A 22,176-nucleotide genomic window follows, 5' to 3' on the forward strand; every position below is an offset into this window, starting at 1 on the left:
CTGCTGTTGGCATAAATCTGAATTTATCTGTGTAGGAGCATGTGTGATGTAGGGCCAGCATGAGTATTTGCATGCCACAGGGCAAAGGCAAGCTCAGAGAGAGCTTTGCTCCCCTGTGTTGGCAGTATCAGTGGTAGGATAGGACCTGCACACCACCACAAATAAACCTTTGCATTTTTTTAAACCAAGACACTCTAAGTATACCACTTTTTCCAGTCGGTCCAATATAGGCATTTAATAGGCTAAATGGTTTAATACATCTACAGGACATACATTAGTCGAGTATTATGTACAGGTGGCATTTTACAAAATTAGAAAGAACTGAAATAGAGCAAAATCCAACAATGTCTTACTCCATAAAACCTCCTTTCTGCACTACATGAAATATTCTACAAGCTCGACTAGAAAAATATGACTGAATGTCTTTTTTTCCCTTTTTAGTTTCTACAAAGCTTTTAATCCAGAAAAATACAAAACAACTAATTGATTTTATTAGAGAGACTACACTTGCACACAGACAAAGTAAGTGGACATTCATAGACCTGCAAGTAGAATAAATAGGGCTTGTTTGTATAAAACAATTTTCTCTATATATCTTGCTCTCCTAGATTAGGGCCTCTGGCTGATGTTCAGAACAATAAAAATGGGAGGAGGAGTTTGGCTTTGCGTGGTTGTTAAACTGAGGCCACACAGCTTTAGGAGAAAGCTTTAGTTTGAAGCATCCATTTGCTTCAGGTAAAATACTTCAAGGAAGCAGTGAAAAAGAGGGAAAAGGAAAGAGAGGAGTAAATAAGCTGGGAGGAGGAAATCTGAGATTTCTGTATGGGCTGTAGCTTTACGTAGGGTAAAAAAAAGTAGCGCTGTGTGGAGTTTTTCACGGTGTATGTAGAATTTTGTTGTTTCTTTGGAAAACTTATTTAGGGAAGTGCCATTGACCTCAGGTGGAAATAGGATAAGGGCCATCTAGAGCAGGAAGGGAGGGAGCGTCTGAAAGCAGATAGAGAGCACATAAAATTGGGGGAAGTGTTCAAGCAACTGTTTTTCCTCTTACAAAGTGAAAAGCAAATTAAGTGATACGTCTAACGTCATTCCTCATGGAGCTGGGCAGATGCAGATTGAAAGGAAATCACATAGCTAAAAATATGTCGTCACCACTGTTGTTTTCCCCCTAGAGCTTTGTGAAACCTCTTGACGGTCAGTGAAACAGCAGCATTTAAAGAGCACCTCGCATCTGCCCGGCCATCTCAGCAGCACAGCTCTCCTGCCACAACCAGCTGCAGACGGGTCCCAGCCGAGGACCTTCTCTCACTGCTCATGTGCCACCCAAACACATAGCTTGAGCTTGTTCTTGATTCACTGGCTTTACCAGGAAACTGTCCCCAGGGAAGGGGGCGACAGGAAGAGCAACCACATTTAAGAGGTGTTCTCGAAACTTTCAGTTACTCTGGTGGAATTCAGTGCTCTCACCAGAGCCCTGCTCATCCAACAAAATAACTCCACGACAGTGTAGGTAAGAAAGTCTAGATCAAGAAGGCAAAACAGATTGTGATATAGGTTATGAGAGCAAAATTTAACTTAAGTATCACATTATACTATACTACACTGCTTATAAAAAGGGTCCAAGATCCAGAACACCCCAAATAACGAGCTATAGTTTCGTACATAAATTAACGTTGCTTTGAAGTAAAATAGTCTTTTTCCTTTGTATTAAACATTCATTGCACAGAATTCTTTGTAAGTAAATATATTAAATTTGGTTGCTAAGAAGGTATAAACTTATCTTATTAATACATCTGGCCAGTAAATTTTATCCACCATCACACAATTAAAAGTTGCCATTAGAGAAAATTAATACTAGAGAAAAGAAAGCACTTGGAAGTCAACTTAAGAGTTAATGCTAGAAGAAATCCTTCATTCCACGTACAGCTAGAGGCTTCTTCTGGCTGCAACATTAACTGGAAGTACAGACCCCTAGCCAGCCCTGCAGAGATGGAGAAAGCCAACTTCTTAGCTTATGGGACACTTGTCACTGACACACTCAAATCCTTCTGAGCACACGCATTATCTATCTCCACTAACACTGTCTAAAGAGTAGTGTTTTGGGCTGAGACCAGTGTTACTCCTGGAGTGGTGGGAGCGAGTCTCTGGGAGGTCACTATGCAGGAAAGGGTTCACCCCTGTCAAAATGACCCCCAAATGCCCAAGGAAAATCCACTGGAGACCAGAAGTATCTAGAGACAGCTTGTCCCACTGTGAGCTCTGGTTGCCATGGTGGCTGTGCATCTAAAAAGCCAAGTGGGCTATGCCATGGGTGACAGCAGACCCTGGCACATGCACTCTCCTTGGCAGCACTGCTTGTTCAGGAGGGAGGTGGTGTGTGTCCCACCACCTCGGCCCTTCTCCACCCCTCTCCTACTGCGGGTGGCTTGAGTGGGACCTGGTGTCATGCACAATGGAGGGTAGGTTTGGGCTGTGTTACTGAGCTCTTGTTACCCACCCCCAACCACCGCCAGGCTTGGGTCAAAAGAGAAACAGCTGGGGCTCTGCACCTGTGGTATACACAAAAAATACCAAAAGGAGAATTGTCACAACAAGTTCTATTAATAAGGTGGGACCAATCCAACCCTGGTGGAAGTGGGAGCCACCTTGTTGGCTTCAAGGGAGGGGAACTCACTCCACACCACAGCTGGACCTGGTCCTGAAATGCACGCAAACAGCACAATCCACCTGATCAAGCCTACCACAGAGAGCCTCACTCCACAAGCACCAGCGACTAGCTATCTGCTTCGTCGATGTACAGCAAGAAAGCACTTCCAAAAAGGCGGCTAATAAAAGGCTGGTTCATCCAAATTTGCACAGGTTAGCCAAAGGGAGAGATCTGCTCTGGGCTCCCCTGGAAAGGCAGCCTGGAGGCAAATCTTACACTTGCATCTCTATACAAAAGTTACAAAACCAAATGGTGACATTATATTACATCTATTGTCCATAATATCACAGTGCTAGTTTTCAATGGCTAAAATCAAGAAAGGTTTTAGGTTTAAGACATCCCTCCTGTAGAAATGTAACCCCTTTGTCCTGCTGTTGATACCTGAAAGCAGCCTTGCTTGAAAAAGGTAAAACCAATGAAATGTGCTAATTGAAATTAGGAGCATTTTTCCCTTGATAATCTTGTATTTCCTAACACGCCCCACTGTTTCCCAAGGGAAAATTAAACAAATTACACGAATCCCAGCCTAAAAATCAAGATGTTTAAAAGAACAGTTCTAAAGCCCAGTTGCTTCTTACCAGGTACTAACTAAATAAAACCCTTGCAGATTTAAATACAGGTTACTTTGACATGTCTTCAAAGTGTGTTAGCTTTCCAACAACATTCACAACTTGAAGTTTCGCTTCTGAGGCCACAGAGTTTCTACTCATCCTCTTCAGTTCTGCCTTCCAGAGTATCTGTACTGCCTTCCACTTCTTGAGCGGGGTGTGCTGAAGTATCTGCAGAGAAATGGCTCTTCAGTATTTCTTTCCCCATACAGGTACAACAGCCTTTGATTCCCTTCTCCATCAGGAAGTTGATCTGACATGAGCAATTTTCTCTACTTGCAAGCTAACAGTTAATCACCACCACTGCCACCCCCCTCCACTCCGTGCAAGCTACACTCCAACAAGCTCTTACCTTTAGCCATAATTACCCCACAGTGACATCGCTACTCGTATCTACATATTTGTGAGCTCCTGCTACACTAATGTGCTCATGGAACACCACGATGATTTACAAATGTGCAGCTGTTAAACACTTTGCTTCTAGGCAAGGAGATAGTTAAATACTATTGAGTAGGTTTACAGTTTTCTAGGGTGAACTGGTGATGTGCAGTGAATGGCTTGTTGGCCATGCAAGTGGCCAGCACTGAGCCTGATGCAGATGAAAACACCATATGCCCTAAAGCTACAGGAAATTTTCAGTCCACAGGACCCCCTCTCCAGTGCAAGTGTTCCTGGGCACCTTCAAGCACCTACTGCTCTTTGGTACACTATTAACTTCAGTGCATGGCATATCCTGAAACTGCTATTTTCCTATGGGGAACTGGGATGAAAATTACTCATTCAGACCTTCCAGATCCATCTGCTGCTGCTGCTGGTGCTGGACACAGACTCTTTGGTCACCATGAAGACCCTTGTCCTCTGCTGATTTCAGGTCATCAGGAGGCCAGCGCAGCTCCCCACTCTCCACGTCGCCGGACTCGGTCGGCTCCACTACAATCGATGGCAGTCTTTTGGACAGCTTGGGGTACTTCTCACGTGAGTCTGGGAAGGCCTGGTGAGACATTTGGGTACACATCTATCAAGCCTTGCCCAGGGTTGCATGTTCAGAGCAGAGTACCTGCTCCATTTTAGCATCCCTTCTGCATTTGACAGGCACTCCCACATCTATTAAAACCCCCTTCAAACTGGTGCAGGGCAACAGTCCTGCACAGGGAGGATTTCAAAAAAAGCTGAATCCACCTTCTTCCTGGCCATGTGTGGGCATGGAGGGGCTATAGGCCTCAGCACACCCTTCTCTGCACATGCTGTCCCTTCCTAGGCAAAGAACCTACTTTGCTCTCCAGTGGGTCAGGAAGACGATTGCCTTGACTTGTGTGATCTGACATGCATAGTGAAAATGGAGACTCAGGTGACAATATTCATTATACTGCCAAATACTCATGTCTCAGTTCTAGTGGGGTTTTAGGACACAAAGGTTGTTGCTGTGTTATAAGCTAAACGGCTGCTGCAGCCCTTCTAGCTGCTGGTTTTTTACTCTGAGATTAGATTCATGTTTTCTTGAAGTGGCAGTTTATTAAGAAGCCACCATTCTGCAGAGCTATTTTCTGTAATGTGAAACATTGTATTTTATGATGCATTCATGCAAAACAGTAGCCCCAGAGATCACCTTTACACAGAGGATGGTTCAAGCTACTGTTTTAATTTGTCACACTGAAGCTGCAGTTCAAACACTGTGCAGCAGTTAGAGCTTGAAGCTGAACTAGGTCCTTCTAGTGAAGGATAGTGTAGCACATAGAAGTGCTTTCTTGTTTTCAACATCGCTGGTTCCTTTAAATCTCCCAGTACAAGAGAGTACTTTGTTTTGGATTTTGGGTTTGTTTTTTTTTTTTTCTGTTTGGGTTTGCTTTGGTTTTGTTTGTTTGTTTTTGGGTTGTTGGGGTTTCTTTTAGGAACAATCATTCCAGCTCCTTCAGGATGTTAACGTAAGACAAACTCTGTTGTTGCTTCACTGAAACCTTATGTCCAGGCTGCTCCCATATACCTGCACTAATGGGCTGTAAATTTCTCCATGCTGGTGGAGTTTATCTTATTTTGTTTTGGTTTATTCCACTTAAAGTCCAGGCAATGCCTGGAATTTAACACTGGTTTGCTGCATGCTGGTGAGAACCACCGCACACACTTGCAACGCGTTCACTATTGAATCAGGGTCTCTGGCTAGACTGCTGCTGGTGTGTGTGAGCCAGTCTCAACACAGCTCCTGCTATGAGCACAGGGAGAAACACACAGATATTCCCTAACCACCATAAAGCTGAGCATATCCTGAAGAGCATTGCCAGGGACCCGAGGCTGTCATAACCCACTTGGAGGTGTTTGCTCCACGGCTTTTGCAGCCTTCCTTCATCCCAGTAGCTGCTCTCTCTAAGAGCTTAGGGTTTAGTTGTCCCACTTGGCATCAGAGCTGGTATGGGGAGGCAAGACCTTAGGAAGGGCAGTTCTCTTCCTATGTGTCTGGGAAGCACTAAGCACGTTTTTATCATTGCTGCTATGCCTGTATCTGACTTCTGAAGATGGGGAAGGACAGTAATTCTCACCCTCATACCCTCACTCCCTATGGTAGTGTTTCAAGGATTCATTACTCTCTGCAAATCTACACAAAAATGAAAAATGCTGTATGTTATTATTTGCGTTGCAAAATGAGACACAATTAAGAAGACATTTCTTTTGTGAGAAAGCCCTTCAGTGCAACTAGACCAAGTGAATCACTGAAGGTAAACCTTTCTAATGCCTCCGTGAGCTGCACCCACAAGGGTTTAACTTGTCCTGATCAAGCAATGCTGCTCATGCTGCCTATGAGAAAAGTTCCGCCAAACTTACCATTACACAGCCTCCTCCTGAGCTGTTTATAATTTGGAAAGACATTTCCATGGCAGCTGTCTTGACTGGGAGGAATTTTTAAGAAGCTGCTAATACACTCCTGCTATTTCCAAATGTCAGACAAGGTAAAATCTCCTTGGCCAGGACAGCTCCAGAGACACCCATGAGCAGCAGAGAGCTCCTCTTCAGACCCACGGTAGAGCCCATGTCCCTGAGCCTCATGCCTCAGTGGCAGAAAATAGCCATGAAATAGTAAGCAAATCCCCTTACTTCCTCCCAGGGCTGCATATATGAGGTGTTGCTCAGCCTGCTTGGGTGGTAAGAGGGCTGCATGACAGCCACCCTGTCCCCAAGCCTGCTGGCAACCCCTGGATGGGGAATCTGATGCAATGAAATGTCTGGTTTTTCATTCACTTTCTGAAGCCCCAGGAGATGACACACACTGATCTAAAAATACACTAAGAGCCGATTATTAAGGCTGAAAGAGAACTTGGGCAAGGCACCTGTGCAGCCTCAGCTTGGCTGTTTTTATTTGTGTCTTTCTCATATGGACTTTTCTCACACCAATCACATAATGTTTTTTTCCACCGGGGCCCAGTATTTACCACATCCCTCCAGGAATGAGTCAGGACTGGCAGGAAGCAGAGCTGCCTGTCGGGCTTCGCTGTGTTTTGCTGCGGAAGCTGGAGTGTGTGACGAGTGGGCAGGAGACTGCAGGAAGAGAAGGACAAGTCTCCTGGCCAGAGTGCCTGGAAGTTGCTAGAAGAAACCTAGTTTTCCCACTGAGTCGCTGACTTTGGGCTACCTCTCATATCTGTTTGCTTTTTTTGCCTCAGGTGGCCATCACTAACATGTGGATGGGACCGCCTTCTCCCAGAGGAGAAAGGTAAACGAGCTGGGGGGAAAACCTCTAGAATATATGACCAGGGACACCACAGAACTGCCCTAAATACATAAGTCAAGTTGGAGCTGGCAGAGTTTGGGCAGTCTACACTAACACAGTAATGAAAACCTGGGACTAGGTAAAAAAGAGAACACTGAAAAAGTGAATGAGCAGCATCTATCCTGTGTGGTCAATGAGGCATGGGAAAGCTTATGGTACACTCTTCAACTGCATGCAGCCTTTCATTACACGCACAAGTGATCTGAAAGGAATTTGCAAAATTTCAGTTCTGACTTCCCTGGCTTCCAGGTGCTTGGTTTGAACCTGAAACAGGCTGCTCCTAGGGTGGTTTTCTGAGTCTGCCTGCAATAATACACCTTATGCCAAGAGACAGCTCGGCTCCACCAGGACATGCTTTTAGGCGGTTTGTCCCTGGCAGTGACAATGAGAGTCATGAGCACAACCACAGCGTGGGAGCTGTCACAAGGGGTCTCAGGACATCGTGATGTCTCCTGCTGGAATCGGCTCCACAGGCGGGTCCGTGAGTGGGTGCAGGAGACTGCCTGGGGACTAAAAATGTTCTTGCACCTGCCAGCAAATGGCCCTGGCCAGTGCTGCTGCTACGATGCCACAGCCATTTAAGTGAATTACACAATCATTTCAAAGGGTCTCTTTTCTAGAAAGGGAGCTCCCTCTGAGCCTGAGGAAACTCAGCTCATCACAAGGGTGGCTGTGAGAGGCTGTGGTACAGTATTGACTGGACATCTCCATCACATGATGGTTGCTCAGAACTCTTGGTGATGGCCTCTTTGCCTGCATCCCCACAGAAGCCAGGCACTGCTGTCACCATGCCACCGAGACCTGGAACCTGACAAACACCTCCTGCCAGGACTCTTACCTTTTAAAAATAAACCCTAAGTAGGATCACACATGTATTTCAGGGCTTGTTCTTCTGGCAGCTGTGCTCTGCAATTCAGCATCTATATGTATGACAGTTATTGGTTGCATTAAATTGCTTTTGAAAAGCAACTCAGGTTATTTTTTTCAGTTTTTGCTAAAGTTACCTGACTTGAAGGGCCTCCTTCTTCCTCAGGAGTTTGGCTGAGTGCAAATTCCTCCATCACCGGTTCCCGTGTGTTCATCACCTCTGTCATGCTGCGAATATTAAAGCAGAATGGGAAAACTCAGCTGTGAGCTTTGACCCCACAGTTAATTTAACAAAAACATCGAATTTTCATATTTATTAAAATAAATATGTTGCAGACTATCGTTTCGAAACAGCCCACTGTTTCCTTGCCCCCCAGGCCAACTGCTACTGGTGCATGCTGTGATGCAGAGCAGGGCATCAAACCCTGCTACCCCCCAGAGAGGACTCCCACAGGCCTCAGAATTGTCTGAGTCCTCCAGTGCTATCAAAAACAGTTTATTACTGATATATGAGCTCAGAAATGGCATTCACTCGTGGACAAGTTGTTCATGGAATTATCAGCCTTGAATTAAATTCTTATTCTGATTCTTTATAGCGTTTTCAATATTCGCTCTTCCCAAATGTCTTCCATTTAGTCATGAGCCAGCACTTCTTTTTAAACTGTTAATTCCAGACACACCAGCTGTATTGGTGTCTAAGGGCCAGATTTTCAGTAGTCTTTACTTGCCTGAGTATTCAGAGAGGTGTTGAGTGGGATTTTCAAATGCATGAGGGAAGGTTTGGCACCTAAATTTCATTTAAATCAACGACTTAGGAACCTAAGCTGTTTACATGCCCATTAAGTATCCCCCTGTGCTGTTTGGCAGCCAAAGCACTACAGCACTGGTCCTTGACCTCTCCTTGTTCTGCTAGGCACCCTGGAGCAGAAGGATGAGATCTGGCTGCAGCCCTTGCTGCAGAGAGCTCAGCCCATAGCTGGGTAGCTCATGGCTGGGTAGCTGCACGTTCTTATGGCATTAGGATTTTCCTCACATTTGAGATTTATAGATACAGCATTCTACTGGAAAATTGAGGATGTTTGAAAACTTCATAGCGCATATTAAGGATGCAGGAGCAGACAGAGCCTGAACCACTCTATTTGACCTACAAACTCAAGGGGCCACCTTCATTTTGGATGGAAATACATCAACCCTGGGTGGGTTTCACACCAGGAATTTTACTCTCCCTAGCTGGCATTTGTCAGGTACAGCAGCTAATGGCCGCTGAAGCCTCCTGCAACACACAGAGTGTAAGCATCATCAATTACACCATCCTGCCACCTGCCACAGCAAGAACCCCTTTAGGCATGACTAAATGCTGCCATTAATTCTAGTCCTGCTTCACACACAAAAGCCTTCCTATTAAAGGCTGCTCCTACTGGGAGATCCAAACTAAAACATTTTATGGACAACTTGTTTCAGCCTATATCAGCAATTACCCACAAAACTAAATTTTACAATATCTGCAATTACTACTAAGCCCTTCACATTGACTTTAATTAGCTGTAGCACAGAGCAGCATGATATCACAGAGACCTTCACTCCCCCAACATCATACGTGAAAAAGGGCACAGCAGACCCAGGACTCACTTGAGCTCAGCTGTGAGCCAGGACCCAGCCCAATGGGTATCCAGCAGCTTAGGGAACAGCCCTGAAGTGTCAGCTTTGGACCCAACCAGCACTGAATTAGACAGCACATTTAATGGTACACATACATATACCAGCCTCTGGAACTCAGCAAAAATCTGAGCACACCCCCCCCACCTGACAAAGCCTGAATCCTCCCAGAGCCATGACAGAGTAGAAAAGGGACAGATTTTGCCCGCTAGGAAATGGGTGTTGATCTCCCTACCCTTTCTTAGATCTGTACCCTCCCCAGGGACATATCAGAACACCACAAACCACCTACTCAATAAGATATATCTATTTTCTGGACACATGCTTTTAGTCTTGCAGCATCCAGCAGGCCATGGACACCATGGCACTGGGCATCCATGGACAACCGCACTGAGGGATTGATGATCTGGAAATGGGAGACTCTTTCCCGGAGCTGTTCCTGCCACCCAAGACAGCACTTAAAAGGACACAGCCATGCCCTTGTATCCTTCCTTGCCAAAACGAAAGCAGCACTCCCTCCACTGCATCCTTCTTCTGATCCCCCCCTTGATGTTCATGCAGTTCTTGCCCTTTTTCCCTGTCCCTGGTCTCTCCCTCAGTCCTAGAGGGACCCTTTTGCATCCCCCCTGCTGCCCGTCCAGCAGTGCCCCTGCAGATGACCACACTGGGCCTTAGCAGGACCCTGCTCTCTCACCCCAGCTATTTGAGAAGACTTGGGCTGGAGGCTATCATACTGCCTGTGGTCCAGATCCAGGCATGAGCCTGGGGGAGCAAGGGCCCACTGCTCTGACCATGTCCAAGATGAACATCTTTCTTTTTGGCTCCTTTTTGGAGTTCAGTGCCCAACCCCCAGCTGTCCCAGACTGCAGAAAAAAGGAAATGAGAAAGCGTGTGTCTGGGTAGAAATAATCTTGGAGGCTTTGGGGGGGGAGGGGGGTGGAATTTATGAAGTCTTGGGCTTGGCTACCATGGAGAAGACATGTTCCACTGCTATGTGCCCTGGGGGTTGGTCCCCACCAGCCAGTAGCAGACTTCTGCCGTTGCCCACAGCTGGCTGGTTTATTTTAGCAGCCTTTCAATAAGTACCAAGTGTTTAAAACCCTTCTCCGTCCTTGTTCCACAGGACATTCACGCATGCACTGTCCAATGTGCCATATGAGCTCAAAGAAGTTGTTAAGACCTCATGAAATTCTATTATTGAGCAATAATGGGCTCCATGCTCCCCTGAGACCATATTATACCCTGCAGATTATTTCTAAATGACAAAGACAAATGATTCTGGCTAGGAAAATGGTGACAGTCCTTCCAGACTTACAGCAGATGCCTCACTGAATCAGCTCCCAAGCTGTTGAAGCCCAGGCCATTTTGCAAAATCTGTGCAACTGAAGGCTTTGATTGAATAGGATGGCAGAAGTGATTGTACTTGATGTGTTTCAAAGAAGAACATGGGTCCATGCAATTGGCAAAGGAATTAGGCTTTAACTGGAATAGATTAATTGTTCTCAGTCTCCACTTAGAAACAATAAAGGAAAGCAGAAGAATCTATATTGGCTGTGAAAGCAGTGATGCTTCTAACAAGCTTAACTAGGTATTTAACTCTAAAAATAACTAGATGTAAAATTGGGAATTCCACTGCAAATCTGTTCACCTGAAACTTTGAAATCACCTGTAGGACATCACTGAGTTGTTTACAAAGCCACAGAATCTGAAAAGGGGAGTTGGTGGCTGCTTAAGGCTTTTTTAAATATGATTCAATTTATTTGCAGGAGAATTTTTTATTTTCCAGCCAGTTTTGATGGAAAACTATTGAGCCACTTTTGGTGCTGCTTTTATGTGAGACCTATTAACATACATCAGAAAAGTGGCTGATAGAAACAAATTATTGTAAGAACTATATCTCTTAAATTCGATCTTGCGGTCGCCTTATGTATGGTAGATGCTGATATCACCAATGACATACAGTAGCCATAGTGATGCAAAACATGGAATAAATAGCATTTACAAACAAAGAATAAATTTTGTTCTGGTGGATGAGTCACCGACTCTGAACCAGTGAATTCAGAGATGCATTTACTTCCCCTACATTTAATGAAGCACAAAGATATCAATTAAGGCTAGAAAAAAAAAAAGTGCTTTCCTTTCTGTGAAAAAACTACTTTTAGAGAAAACTGTCTTAAACGCAACTGCTGCAGTTGCAAGACCACACCATACTGATCTTTTCCAGAGGCATGGAGCGAACACACGGCTCACTTTCTGCTATTTGTGATGGCACTAACAAGATCAGTGATGGAGCAGTATATAGGTCGACAAGTGCTAAACCATCTACCATGAGGAAGTGCTCAGAAACAATGCATGCACTTTTATTTTAGGTTTTGAGCAGAGGACAGAACTGACCTGTGAAATTCCTGGTGGCAAAATAGTATTTGAATGAAGACCAGCTTCAGGATTCAAGAACATGAAGTACTTATGTGGCTATGGAAAACAGGCAGGTTGCATGATGCAAGCAAAGGTTTCGTTCAGAAGAGGGGCAAACCCACATTTTATGGTACTGGCTGAGCCATGGTTAGTAAGAGCGATTACCTGAAGCAAGGATAAACCTGGAGGATGCTCAGACATGCACCAAACTGAGGCCTATCCTGCTCTGACCTCACCAACCAGGACAGGCAGCAAAAGGGGCCACCCAGCCAGGGCATGAGGCTTCGCGGGGGATAAGTGGCAAGTGGAGGGCAATGACAGAAGAGAGCATGTTACCTTCAATCACATCAATGGATGCCACTTCCAAAAACTGTCCTTGCTGCAGGCGTTCACGTCGCTGACAAAGTGTTGTGCAAACTCCGTCAAATCCTAAAAGTGCCCGAAAGAGATGATACAAGAGTCAGAGCATGCAATCAAAGTGAGAACGCTGTCGGTGACCACTGTGAAAGAGTACTACAGAAACTCGCACTGTGAAGGTCTGTATCATTTTCTATGCCAGATGGGATGTGATCTCACTAAGGATGCAGCTGGTAGCATACCTTGTGAATTACAAAGGCAATTAATGTTCCAAAACCACCCAAATCTCTTAGCTGAAATACCTTGCAATCAGACTCTTTTTGTGATGCTAAACCTTATTCCTTAGTGTAAACTACATAAAAACTGCTGAAACTGGGACACTCTGAAATTCTCCCATACAGGAATTTTTATGACAGTTGGAAAATCAGAAAATAAAAATGCATACACTTATTTGGCAGGATCAGTGTGCTTAGTGAGAAACAATTCAAAACAGCAAAGAAAGAGATTCTTGCTCAAGGAGCTACTGGGCAAGACACAAAGAAGATGAAATATGTTGAAAGAAGGATACCTTAGGATTACATTACCAGCATTCTTTCAGATGTCATAGAAGTGATTTTTTCAAAGGTCTACTTTAAACTGAAGGTAAAACTTTAACTGGTATCAGGATAGGAATCCTTGTGAGCAGAGGTAAGGATTCCATCATTTTGAAGTGTGAATCACTTATTTCTGATGACTTCTCTGTCAGGACATCCTAGCTGCTAAGAGCTTGAGGAGTTACAGTGCTGAAATATATTCAGTATCTTGGCCAAAGATGATTTTCTGAGAAATTTGTTTGGCCCTACAGCTTGCCAAATATATATTCATGCCAGCCACAGCTATTTCCTTGGACGGGAAAAAGGTGTTTTCAGTGAAGTGAATAGCACTAGTGTATATATTTTATATCCTCCAGTGTTTTGGATTCCAGCCCAAGTGATTTAACAAATCTACCTGCACTGGAAGCCTTCCTACCAAGATTTATAACACTGGACTAACAGCACACTGATTTTATTCGAAAACAGTGACAGTGAAAAAATTGTGCATTGCATTCTGGAGTTTCTTCACAAGCCATAAGCCATGCCTACTGCAAATTGGGGAAGCAGGAAATCACATCTCCAGGATTCAATTCAGAAGGTTTAATTCTTGTCTGGCAATTTTCCTTCCTAACCAATGATCAAACCAACTTCAGAGACTAATGTTTTGTACCTTAAGAATTCATGACTACACTCAGTGCTTGTCTCTTGATGGCAACCAGAGGGCATCCAATACCATGCTATCTACACTGGGAAGATTTTTATCCCACTACCCATTAAAAAAACACTGCTATTAAACCTATGAAGGTTCAACACAAAGTTGCCTACCTTCAATCTCTTCTTTAGAAAAGACTGTGTTTAATAAGAACTGTTATTGCACTAAGTTATCTGTCAGTGAGAGACAAAATGGTGTAAGAGCTAACAAACAAGGCACCACATGGCCACTGGCTGGAATTCAAGCCAGGCCACTCGCTATTTAGAGGTGTCTTCAGATACCTGACTAGAAGCATATAAGGATCCACACAGTACTGAATGAACTAAGCCAACACCCACTGCTTTTCCAGTTTCAGTAAAGGACTTCTGGACTGAACTGACTCAAGACCAATCTTCTCTCCAATGTTTTGGGCAGCTCTGTCCTATGCCAAATGCAATGCTTGAGAGTAGATGTCAGCCCCTGGGAGTTAGCTACTTCAAAGCTGTAATAAAAAAATCTCGTAGGGACTGCAGTGTGGAAGAAATCCCTTCTCCCAGCCCCACAGTCATATTTAAAAACAGAAAAGCTTCTTCCCAGTCAAGACTGTTGAAGAGTTCAATGCTTCCAGTGTATAAACCTGCCAGAATGCATTTATTCTCTGAAGAGGAAGTATTCACTTTAGCTACCTGATAGATGTTATTACCTTCGTCGGCTGAAAGTAGAGAAAACACAAACTAATATCCTTCCTTCTATGATACTGCTTAATCTTTTAAAAACCAGGCACAGCTGCTGAGACTGTGAGACAAACCTTTACTGCAATGGAAACACCCTGGAAATAAGTCAAACATTTCTCTGCTTATCTCTTCTTGTCCCTTCTTACTTTTACCCTGCTTTACAGCTGCTTTGCTCATGAGTCCAGCTTGGAGCCCATTTGCTCAATGAATCCTCTCCCAACCTACCCCACTTCTTCCCCCAGAATAACTTGCCCTCCTTTGCCTCCGCTTGTAACCATCTTCTTCCCTGGCTTCAGGAGTACCAATACAGCTGTGCTGCTACTACCAGTGACCAAGAAGCCTTGAATCTGAGATACCAGTGATTCTGGGCTTGGAGAGCCGTGCCACACCTCCCAGTAAAGAACAGTTGATTCAGGGACTACTCCAAAGAGGTGGTCATGTTCTGCCTCTTTACGAGCCATAGCAACCTTAGCAACTATGCAAAATGTGAGGAGATGCTACCAAGGGAATGATAAGAGAGCTGGTTCCACCACTGAAACCAAGCAATGCTTCAGGGGTGGCCCCTTTGCCCAGATCAAAGGCCCTCAACCTCCCACCCCACACAAACGGATGGATATCCACCTGTGCTGTTTGGCATGGGACAAAAGCCCAGGCACCAAAAAGGGCCTTCTCTCCCACTTTGGAAAGCATCTGGGACACATGGTGTGCTCGGAATTTCTACACCACAAGGACATGGTCCTTCCTGGTGTGGTGGTCTCAGCACCCACAGGACAACTAGTGCTAGGGAGGAGAAGCAAGATGTTGCCTGTCTTTGACGTGCAGGGAGAGGACTTCCACAGCAGACAAAGACTTTCCTTGGGATAAACTGACTGTGAATTGCAGAGTACGTTTTTAAGGCACTTGCGTTTCATCAGGCAAACAGAAATAGCAACAGGCCACAGACTGCAACCCTGGCAGCCCACAGATTGGCCGCTTGATAAAGCAGCCCTGTGTTTGAGAGGTGCTGAGCCCCAAATGCTTCCCTGGGAGGCAGCAGCACCTCCAGCATCGGGTCACTTTTATTTAGAGATGCCTCCTACTCTGAAAGGATCACCCCCTCCTCCCCAGCTGCCCTAGTGATAGAGACAACTGGCAGAGTGAGACCTGACCACGGGGCGCTAGGGCTGTTGTGAGATTAGCAGGGGCTGTGAGACAGCCTCCTCCCCTCATGGACTTCCCGTGTTAACCGTTCCCCCACTGAGCACTCATGGAAGTATAACGATAACAGCCTAACAATACCACATTGAAGGTGCACCTTCTAACAGCTCAGTGCAGATAGGCAGCAGAAACTGGCCTTGAAAAATTTGCTCTGTGTGCAAATTTATTGTTTTTCTGGCACTGAAGAAATGGGAGCCCTCCCCTTCTTATTTCAATGGGACAATTGAAGGGCTTTACCAGACCCATGTTTAAATTGTGCTGGAGAGACATTCCCCATGAGGCTTCACAGGCTCAGCCTTGTGTGAGGGGATTGTAAAGACCGAGCTCTGGGAGCTCACCCATGCAATCTCAGCGTACATGCGGTTCCCACTGATTTCAGATAGCGCCTCAAACAAACCAGGAGTTCAACCTTGGGCATCCGTTCCCCCCCTCTTCACCCCAGTAAAGCCTCTGGATAAATGCAAACTTTTCTTCATTCAAGGAGTTTAGTCTTTGTGTGTGCTACAAAAAGAAACCCCTGCTATTGATTACAAGGAAAACTGGGACAGAGCATGCATAAGAATGGTGCTGGGCAAGAGCAGCAATGGTCTACTGCTTGATTTTTGCAAAGTGGAAAATTTCAATATGCCACATTAAACCCTGCTCAGCAATTCCCAATAAACAAACAGGTCCAAGGACTTCTTCCACCCAGAAGAAGAAAGGAAGCCTTATTTGGGCCGTTCCGCTGGAGCAGATTGAGTTCGGCTGGGGTGGATGAGTGGGCCATCTAGGACAGAGCTACAGTTGTTGTGGTAGATGAAGCTGTGAAGGGGCTGCTCACACGATACCAGAAGGTGCATATCCCTGCAAGGAAATGTCAGCTGGCATTTTCTGGGGCCAGGTGCTTCTGTGGATCCAACTCTTCTATGTCTCAGTCTTACATTACTCAGTCTTAGGAGGATGGAACTACAGAATAGGCCCTGCAGTGCTTCAGGACACACAGGTGTCCTGGGCCATGCATAAGTTGGACCATGCCCAGTAGCTCAGCTGAAGGTGGGACACTAGCATCTTCAGCATCCTGGCACAACGCAGAGTAAGCACTTACCTCAGTGACACCCTTCAGCCTCCAATTTCCATGACTGCCTACTGAGCTCAGCTTTTGGACACTGCAGATAGGAACTTGGACAGCTTCTTTGTTTCTCCTGGTTGCACATCTGTAATGGATGCACTTTATGAAGTGTTGTGGATTCCATGGGACTAGTGAAATGTAGATTACCGCATGGGCCACAGAAGATAAATGTGTGTGTGTATGAACTGCTATTTAAACATCCCACTTCTTTTTGGATGCCAATCTCTTCCCTAAGCAACTGAGAGAAGTGCGATGTGTGTCAGAGTCTGGAGATTAGAGATCTGTTCTGTTCCCTCATCTCAGAAGCTCTTGTCTTCGGCCACCCACGCAGTACTTGAGTTCTGCTCTCCGCAGGCCAAAACTGCCTTCCTCTCCTCGGCAGCATGTGCTCTACAGAAGATGCCGATCTCTCTCAGGAAGCAGTGAGATGAAATGACTCTCAATGTGGAGGAGCAGGCATTTCACCACGAGACACAGCACGTAGTTTGGGAGAGCGAAAAGGGGTAGGAGGCTGCTATTTCCAGACCGTGCTGCCTCTCACAGCTAACTTTGCAGTGAGCTGCAGTTTTTACTGTTCCTGCTCCAAAGTAGCTCCTGGGGTAAATATCACCCTGGGGAATTTCTCAAACACTCATCTGCGGACTACCAACACTAGGAAACACAGGCTTGCAAAGGCCACAGTCCTGGCAGATCACTCTAACTCAGCCTCCTTGATGCCTCACGTTGCACAGAGAGGCACTGGGGAACCGTTGTTCTGACATCCCCAGCTCCTGGAGCACCATGACTACATGCAAGCCTCAAATTCTAGTTTGTTGTAGTTGTTCAAGTTCCTACCGGCCCTGTTTGCAAAAAGGAGCTAGAAATTTCACTCAAATGGTCAAAGAAGGAAAAAGAACTAAAATGTGCCTGCATTTAACTACCACAGTTTTTAAAGTAATCTCATGATTTGGGCATTGATTTAACTCAGGTTTTTTTTCAAATGATGCCCGCAATGATGCTTGCTATGGGTGCGTCCTTGGTGGGTTTTATTTATTCTTTTTCTTTCTCCTGGCTGCTTTAGAGAAGCTAATTTATTTCAGCTCTTTGATCTCAGCACTAAACTACCTGAACTTCCTCATGGAAGATGCCACAAGGGATAGGTACGGCAAGGGAGGAGAGTAGGGCAGCCAGCCAGGATGCTCAGGGGTAGGGATGAGGAGTAGCTAGCCAGGAAGCGTGTGCAGAGCAGTGGAGGGAGGAAGAAACATAGCAGATGGGAAGAATGACTAAGCCAGCTCCTCCGAATGCTGGTAGACCTTGGTATCATGGAAATCTCCATAGAGCCCTCATGGAACCATGTGCCAAGAGAAAGTTGGATTTGTTTTTCTTAACAGTATATTCAGCAGCTAATTGATGTGAGAGAACCTCATTGAGAAAACAGCCCCATCAAAATTAGAGATAAGACTCAACAAGCTGTTAAATGTTTTTAGAGGTATCTCTTCATGGTTTTAGAGGTATCTTTGTTCTCATCTAAGAACTTGCTTTGGGATAGGAGGTGCCTGTGCCAAGCAGAGTACTTCTGAGCTCTGCTCACACAGTGAGTCTTGCATTGGCTTCAGCTTCTCAAAACAACCTTACAAAGCCAGCACCTTGCAAATCAGTATATCATTCCTTCTAATGCCGAGCAACTGTTTGTTACTAAAGGGTCTCAGACATAAATGCTTTTGTTTCTGGAAGATTATGATTCTCCCATTCCTCATATTTCCTGCCACACTTGTCTCTCATCATTACATCTGTGATCTAGGAATTGGCGTCAGATCAAAATTAGCTTCCTGTGCTCTTTCTGCTGTTCCCTAGGTATTTCTGGATGGTCCTGAATTCAGACAATAAGTGGGGAAAAGAGGTTATCTTAGAGCATCAACACAGAGTAGGAGATTCTTACGTTGAAATGCCATGAGAAATGGATTGTGAAATGCCTAATGTCTTTCTGGTGCTGTGAAAGAATACTCCAGGCAGTCTATGTTTGGGCTCATTTCTAGGTAACAGAATAAGGTAATAGGCTAGGTACTGTCAGGTGGAACAATATCTATTTAAAGGCTAAACTAGTTCTTCCCTTGTAACTTCGGGAAAATTAGAATATGGTGCTATTAGTGCTGTAATATGATGCAATATTGAGCATTTAGTAGAGAACTTAGTAAAGCCAACACCGCAAAAGCGTTAGATTTAAAATACAAGCAAACGAAAACCCAAAAGACACTCTTTAAGAGTACAGAGACAATGAAGAGACTTTTAATGTCCCCTATTGGTAGTTAGGGGCATAACCGCAGGTGTCATGACATCACAACCCAACACTGTTTTTTTCTAGGAATTAAAAGTCCGTCACCATAATTGAATTTCCGAGTATGGGAGGTTCAGCCTGAGATGGAGGATATGGGAACAGCGCGTGCTATCGCAGTAGGAAGGGGTACGTTGGAGGGCGAGGACAACATACAGCTAAAAATAATGAAATGATGAAAAAAATAAAAATGCAGTATGTTTGGTTTTTTAATGAGTCATTAATGCTGAAAGCAGATAAGCAGATGTGCATTAATAGGGCTATGAGTCCTCCTGCCAGCCAATTAATATGCACCTTCTGGATCTAGAGGTCTAGAAGGACAGAATTCAGATGAAAATTCAGGTTACATCTTACAGAAGTTGCAGTGGTCTCAGCAGTGGAGATGGACTATTTTCTCCTAGTCCTACAGGGACACAGCACTATGGGGCAAAATGCTGTGGAATCAGTCACTGCACCCTGGTGAGAGCAGGGGATTGTCCTGCTGGATCACAGCTTCTTCCAGTACTGGTATCTGTCTGCTCTGGAGAGGATGGCACTGGTCACGCTCTCTCCAAACTATGAAGGAGAGGTGATCCCAGTCCCTAAGGACTTGTGATCAAAGAGAGACAAAGGCTGAAACAGGGAGCTGAGACAAGGTTTGAAGGACCTGCTGGTATCAATTGGTCGTTTTCATTCTACCCGGTAGCTATTGGTTTGGCAGTTTTCCTGGGGTTTGCAATAAAGCCTTCATTTGAAGATGGAAAATGCAGGAAATTGATTCATTTACAGATTTTTCCAGAGAGTGTATGCATGTCTGAGGAGCAAAGGGAAGGGCTCTTGCTGAAGCAGATGCTGGCCTCCTTGAAGTCCTGGCAGGGTGCCTCCTGCCTTACATGACACAGGATCCGCCCCGGATCAAGGCTTCTCTGACCAACCCCTCCAAAATAGACAGATGTGGTTAAATAGGCTCAAATGCAGGGGTGTAATTTCAGAAATGAGGGATAAGGAGCAATTTCAGCCTGTAACACTGTGGGGTTGATACCTGATCTATGCAAAAGCCTGTTGCTTAATACAAAGAGATCATTGTGAGAAGGGAGGGAAAGTAGCAACTATATTTGCACATTCATTTCTTCTGCTAAAGTAATGCGCCAGAGACTTTGGAGAAAATTCCACTTGATTGACAAATCGTCAGCCTAGATTGGGAAAACAAGGAAACCAGGTCAAGCCATTCCCTGTTTGCTTGTTTTCTCTCTGTAATCATAATGTTGACTCTGAAAATATTGTTTTTTAAATGGGATATTAATTACCAAAATCCTGAGCTGTGAGCTGGATTCTTTTCTGGGCACAAAATTGATTGCTTATTAAATCTAAGAGATGGAAAACATTGGCTTGAGCCTGGTTGCGTGTAGGCAGATTTCCCCACTTTACTTTCATTTCAGGCTACTCATAAGGACGCACTGTGCTAGGAGCCAGGCTAGAGGACAGGTGTGAGCACCAACTTCTGGGTCCTTCAGTAAGAGTTGAGCTTATAGCCGGCAGGGCTTCCTTTGCTGCACTGCCTATACAACTGCAATAAAGATCCCACTCACGGAAAGACTAATGGAAACAAACGTTCCCTCTGTCTATCGCTTATTGTGGCTTGAAGGGTTAATGCTATATCCAGGCTCACCTAACTCCCCTCTGTCACTGTAGGCATATTCAGAGATCTACAAACACAGCTCTGTCCCAGATGAAGAGAAGATTTTTGTGGTATGTTCGTTTGGCAGCTGGAAAATATTCACACCCCTTGCCCAGAGTGAAACACAGTCCTCATTTACAGAGCAAAGTAAGGTTTTTCGTTCTCTACAAGTAATCGTATGCATGGTATTTGCTACCTGATGGGAAAAGCAGGATTTCAGTGTTCTTTTACCCAGTTCAGCTAAGGCTGCAAGCAAAAGCATCACTGTGTTAAACTTGTGCTTTCCTACCCGCTTCCTCGCCTCAAAAGTTGCCTTGGAAAAAAACCTCTGAACTGAAATAAACGAACAGCTGAGGCGATGGCAGCCCACAGACCAACAGCTCCCTCAGTGCTATGCTCATTCATCAGGATTCCTTCACACAGCCCTGACGGCTGCCGAACAAGTTGTTGCTGGGTTGAGTTTTTTTAAGGGAGAGACAGTTTTTCAGTGAATTCTCCTGAACATCCTTCACTTAGAAGAGTAAGAATCTGTCGAAACAAGCCAAGTCTAGGGCTCACTTTCTGCCTTTGCTTCCCCCGTTACCCCCTTTAGCCAGGCGAAGGACTGACTTCTCCCTGCACCGCACCGCACCGCGCCGGCTCCCGCGCCCCACTCCCCGCTCCCGTCGCCCCATCCAGCTCCGGCTCCGCTACTGCCTCGCTGCCCGGCGGTGGTGGCACGGTCCCGGGAAGCGGGTTCGCGCCTCCCCGGCGCTGCCAGCGGAGGACTTACAGGTGTCGGCTCTTCCCCGGGATACCTGCGGACCCCGCAGCCGCGCCCCGCCACCCGCACCTCCCTCGAGCCCGGCGGAGACCCCCCGCGCCCCGGCCCGGCTCACCGGCGGAGCAGGCGAGGCGAGGCGAGGCGGCAGCCGCCCGCCGCCCATGCACGGCGGCAGAAGGGAGCCGGCAGCTCCGTCAGCGCGTCCGCATCCTCCCGGGCCCGGCGCTGGCACCGCCGCCGCGGCACCTCCCCGCCCGCAGACCGGCCCCGCCGCTGCCAGCGCGGGGAAACCACTCCCCCGGCAGCGCCGGCGGGGCGGCGCGCAGCCACGGCCCCCCAGCACGGGTCGGCCCCCGCCGCGCCCCGGCCGCCCCGCGGGGGGGAAAGCGGAGCGCAGCCCTCTCCTTCCCTGCGTGTTGTGCCCCGAGCAGCTCCCCTCTCGCCTTGCGCACGGGTGTGGGGCTAACACGGGCTCGTTCCCTGCTGAGAAAAGGCTGAATGCAGCAGCACAAACTTCTGGTTCTGTTTTGAGGGGCGCGGGTGCTGCGCCCACGGTCGGATTCCCATCTGCATCCCGCTCCCGCGGCAGCATCCCTCCACCACCTCGCCCAGACGGGCCACAGCGCAGGGGCAGTAATAATGGGCTTCCCCGTAGCAGGGGGCTGCCAGAATCCCACTTCATACCCACTGGATAGAGGTTGGAAGGGGATTAGCTGCAGTTCTGCTTGCATCTGTGATGCTGGGGAAAGAGACAGAAGACATCTGCAGTCGAG

General features: G+C 46.1%; 1 protein-coding gene across 1 annotated transcript; it reads right to left on the bottom strand.

The window, feature by feature from the left end:
* Positions 1 to 207: 207 nt before the first annotated feature.
* On the bottom strand, positions 208 to 21,727 carry LBHD2 (LBH domain containing 2). Its single transcript, XM_061376482.1, has 4 exons — positions 21,519 to 21,727; positions 8,077 to 8,167; positions 4,102 to 4,306; positions 208 to 3,486 (listed from the first exon to the last, which is right to left on the bottom strand). The coding sequence occupies exons 2-4, from the start codon at positions 8,164 to 8,166 to the stop codon at positions 3,410 to 3,412; spliced, it is 372 nt and encodes a 123-aa protein (XP_061232466.1). The 5' UTR covers position 8,167; positions 21,519 to 21,727; the 3' UTR covers positions 208 to 3,409.
* Between the last annotated feature and the right edge of the window lie 449 nt (positions 21,728 to 22,176).

This window comes from Neopsephotus bourkii, unplaced genomic scaffold (genome assembly GCF_033783945.1).
Source record: "Neopsephotus bourkii isolate Nb327-2 ecotype Australia unplaced genomic scaffold, CSIRO-AGI_Nbou_v1 NB_1707, whole genome shotgun sequence".
NCBI classification, from domain to species: Eukaryota; Metazoa; Chordata; class Aves; order Psittaciformes; family Psittacidae; genus Neopsephotus; species Neopsephotus bourkii.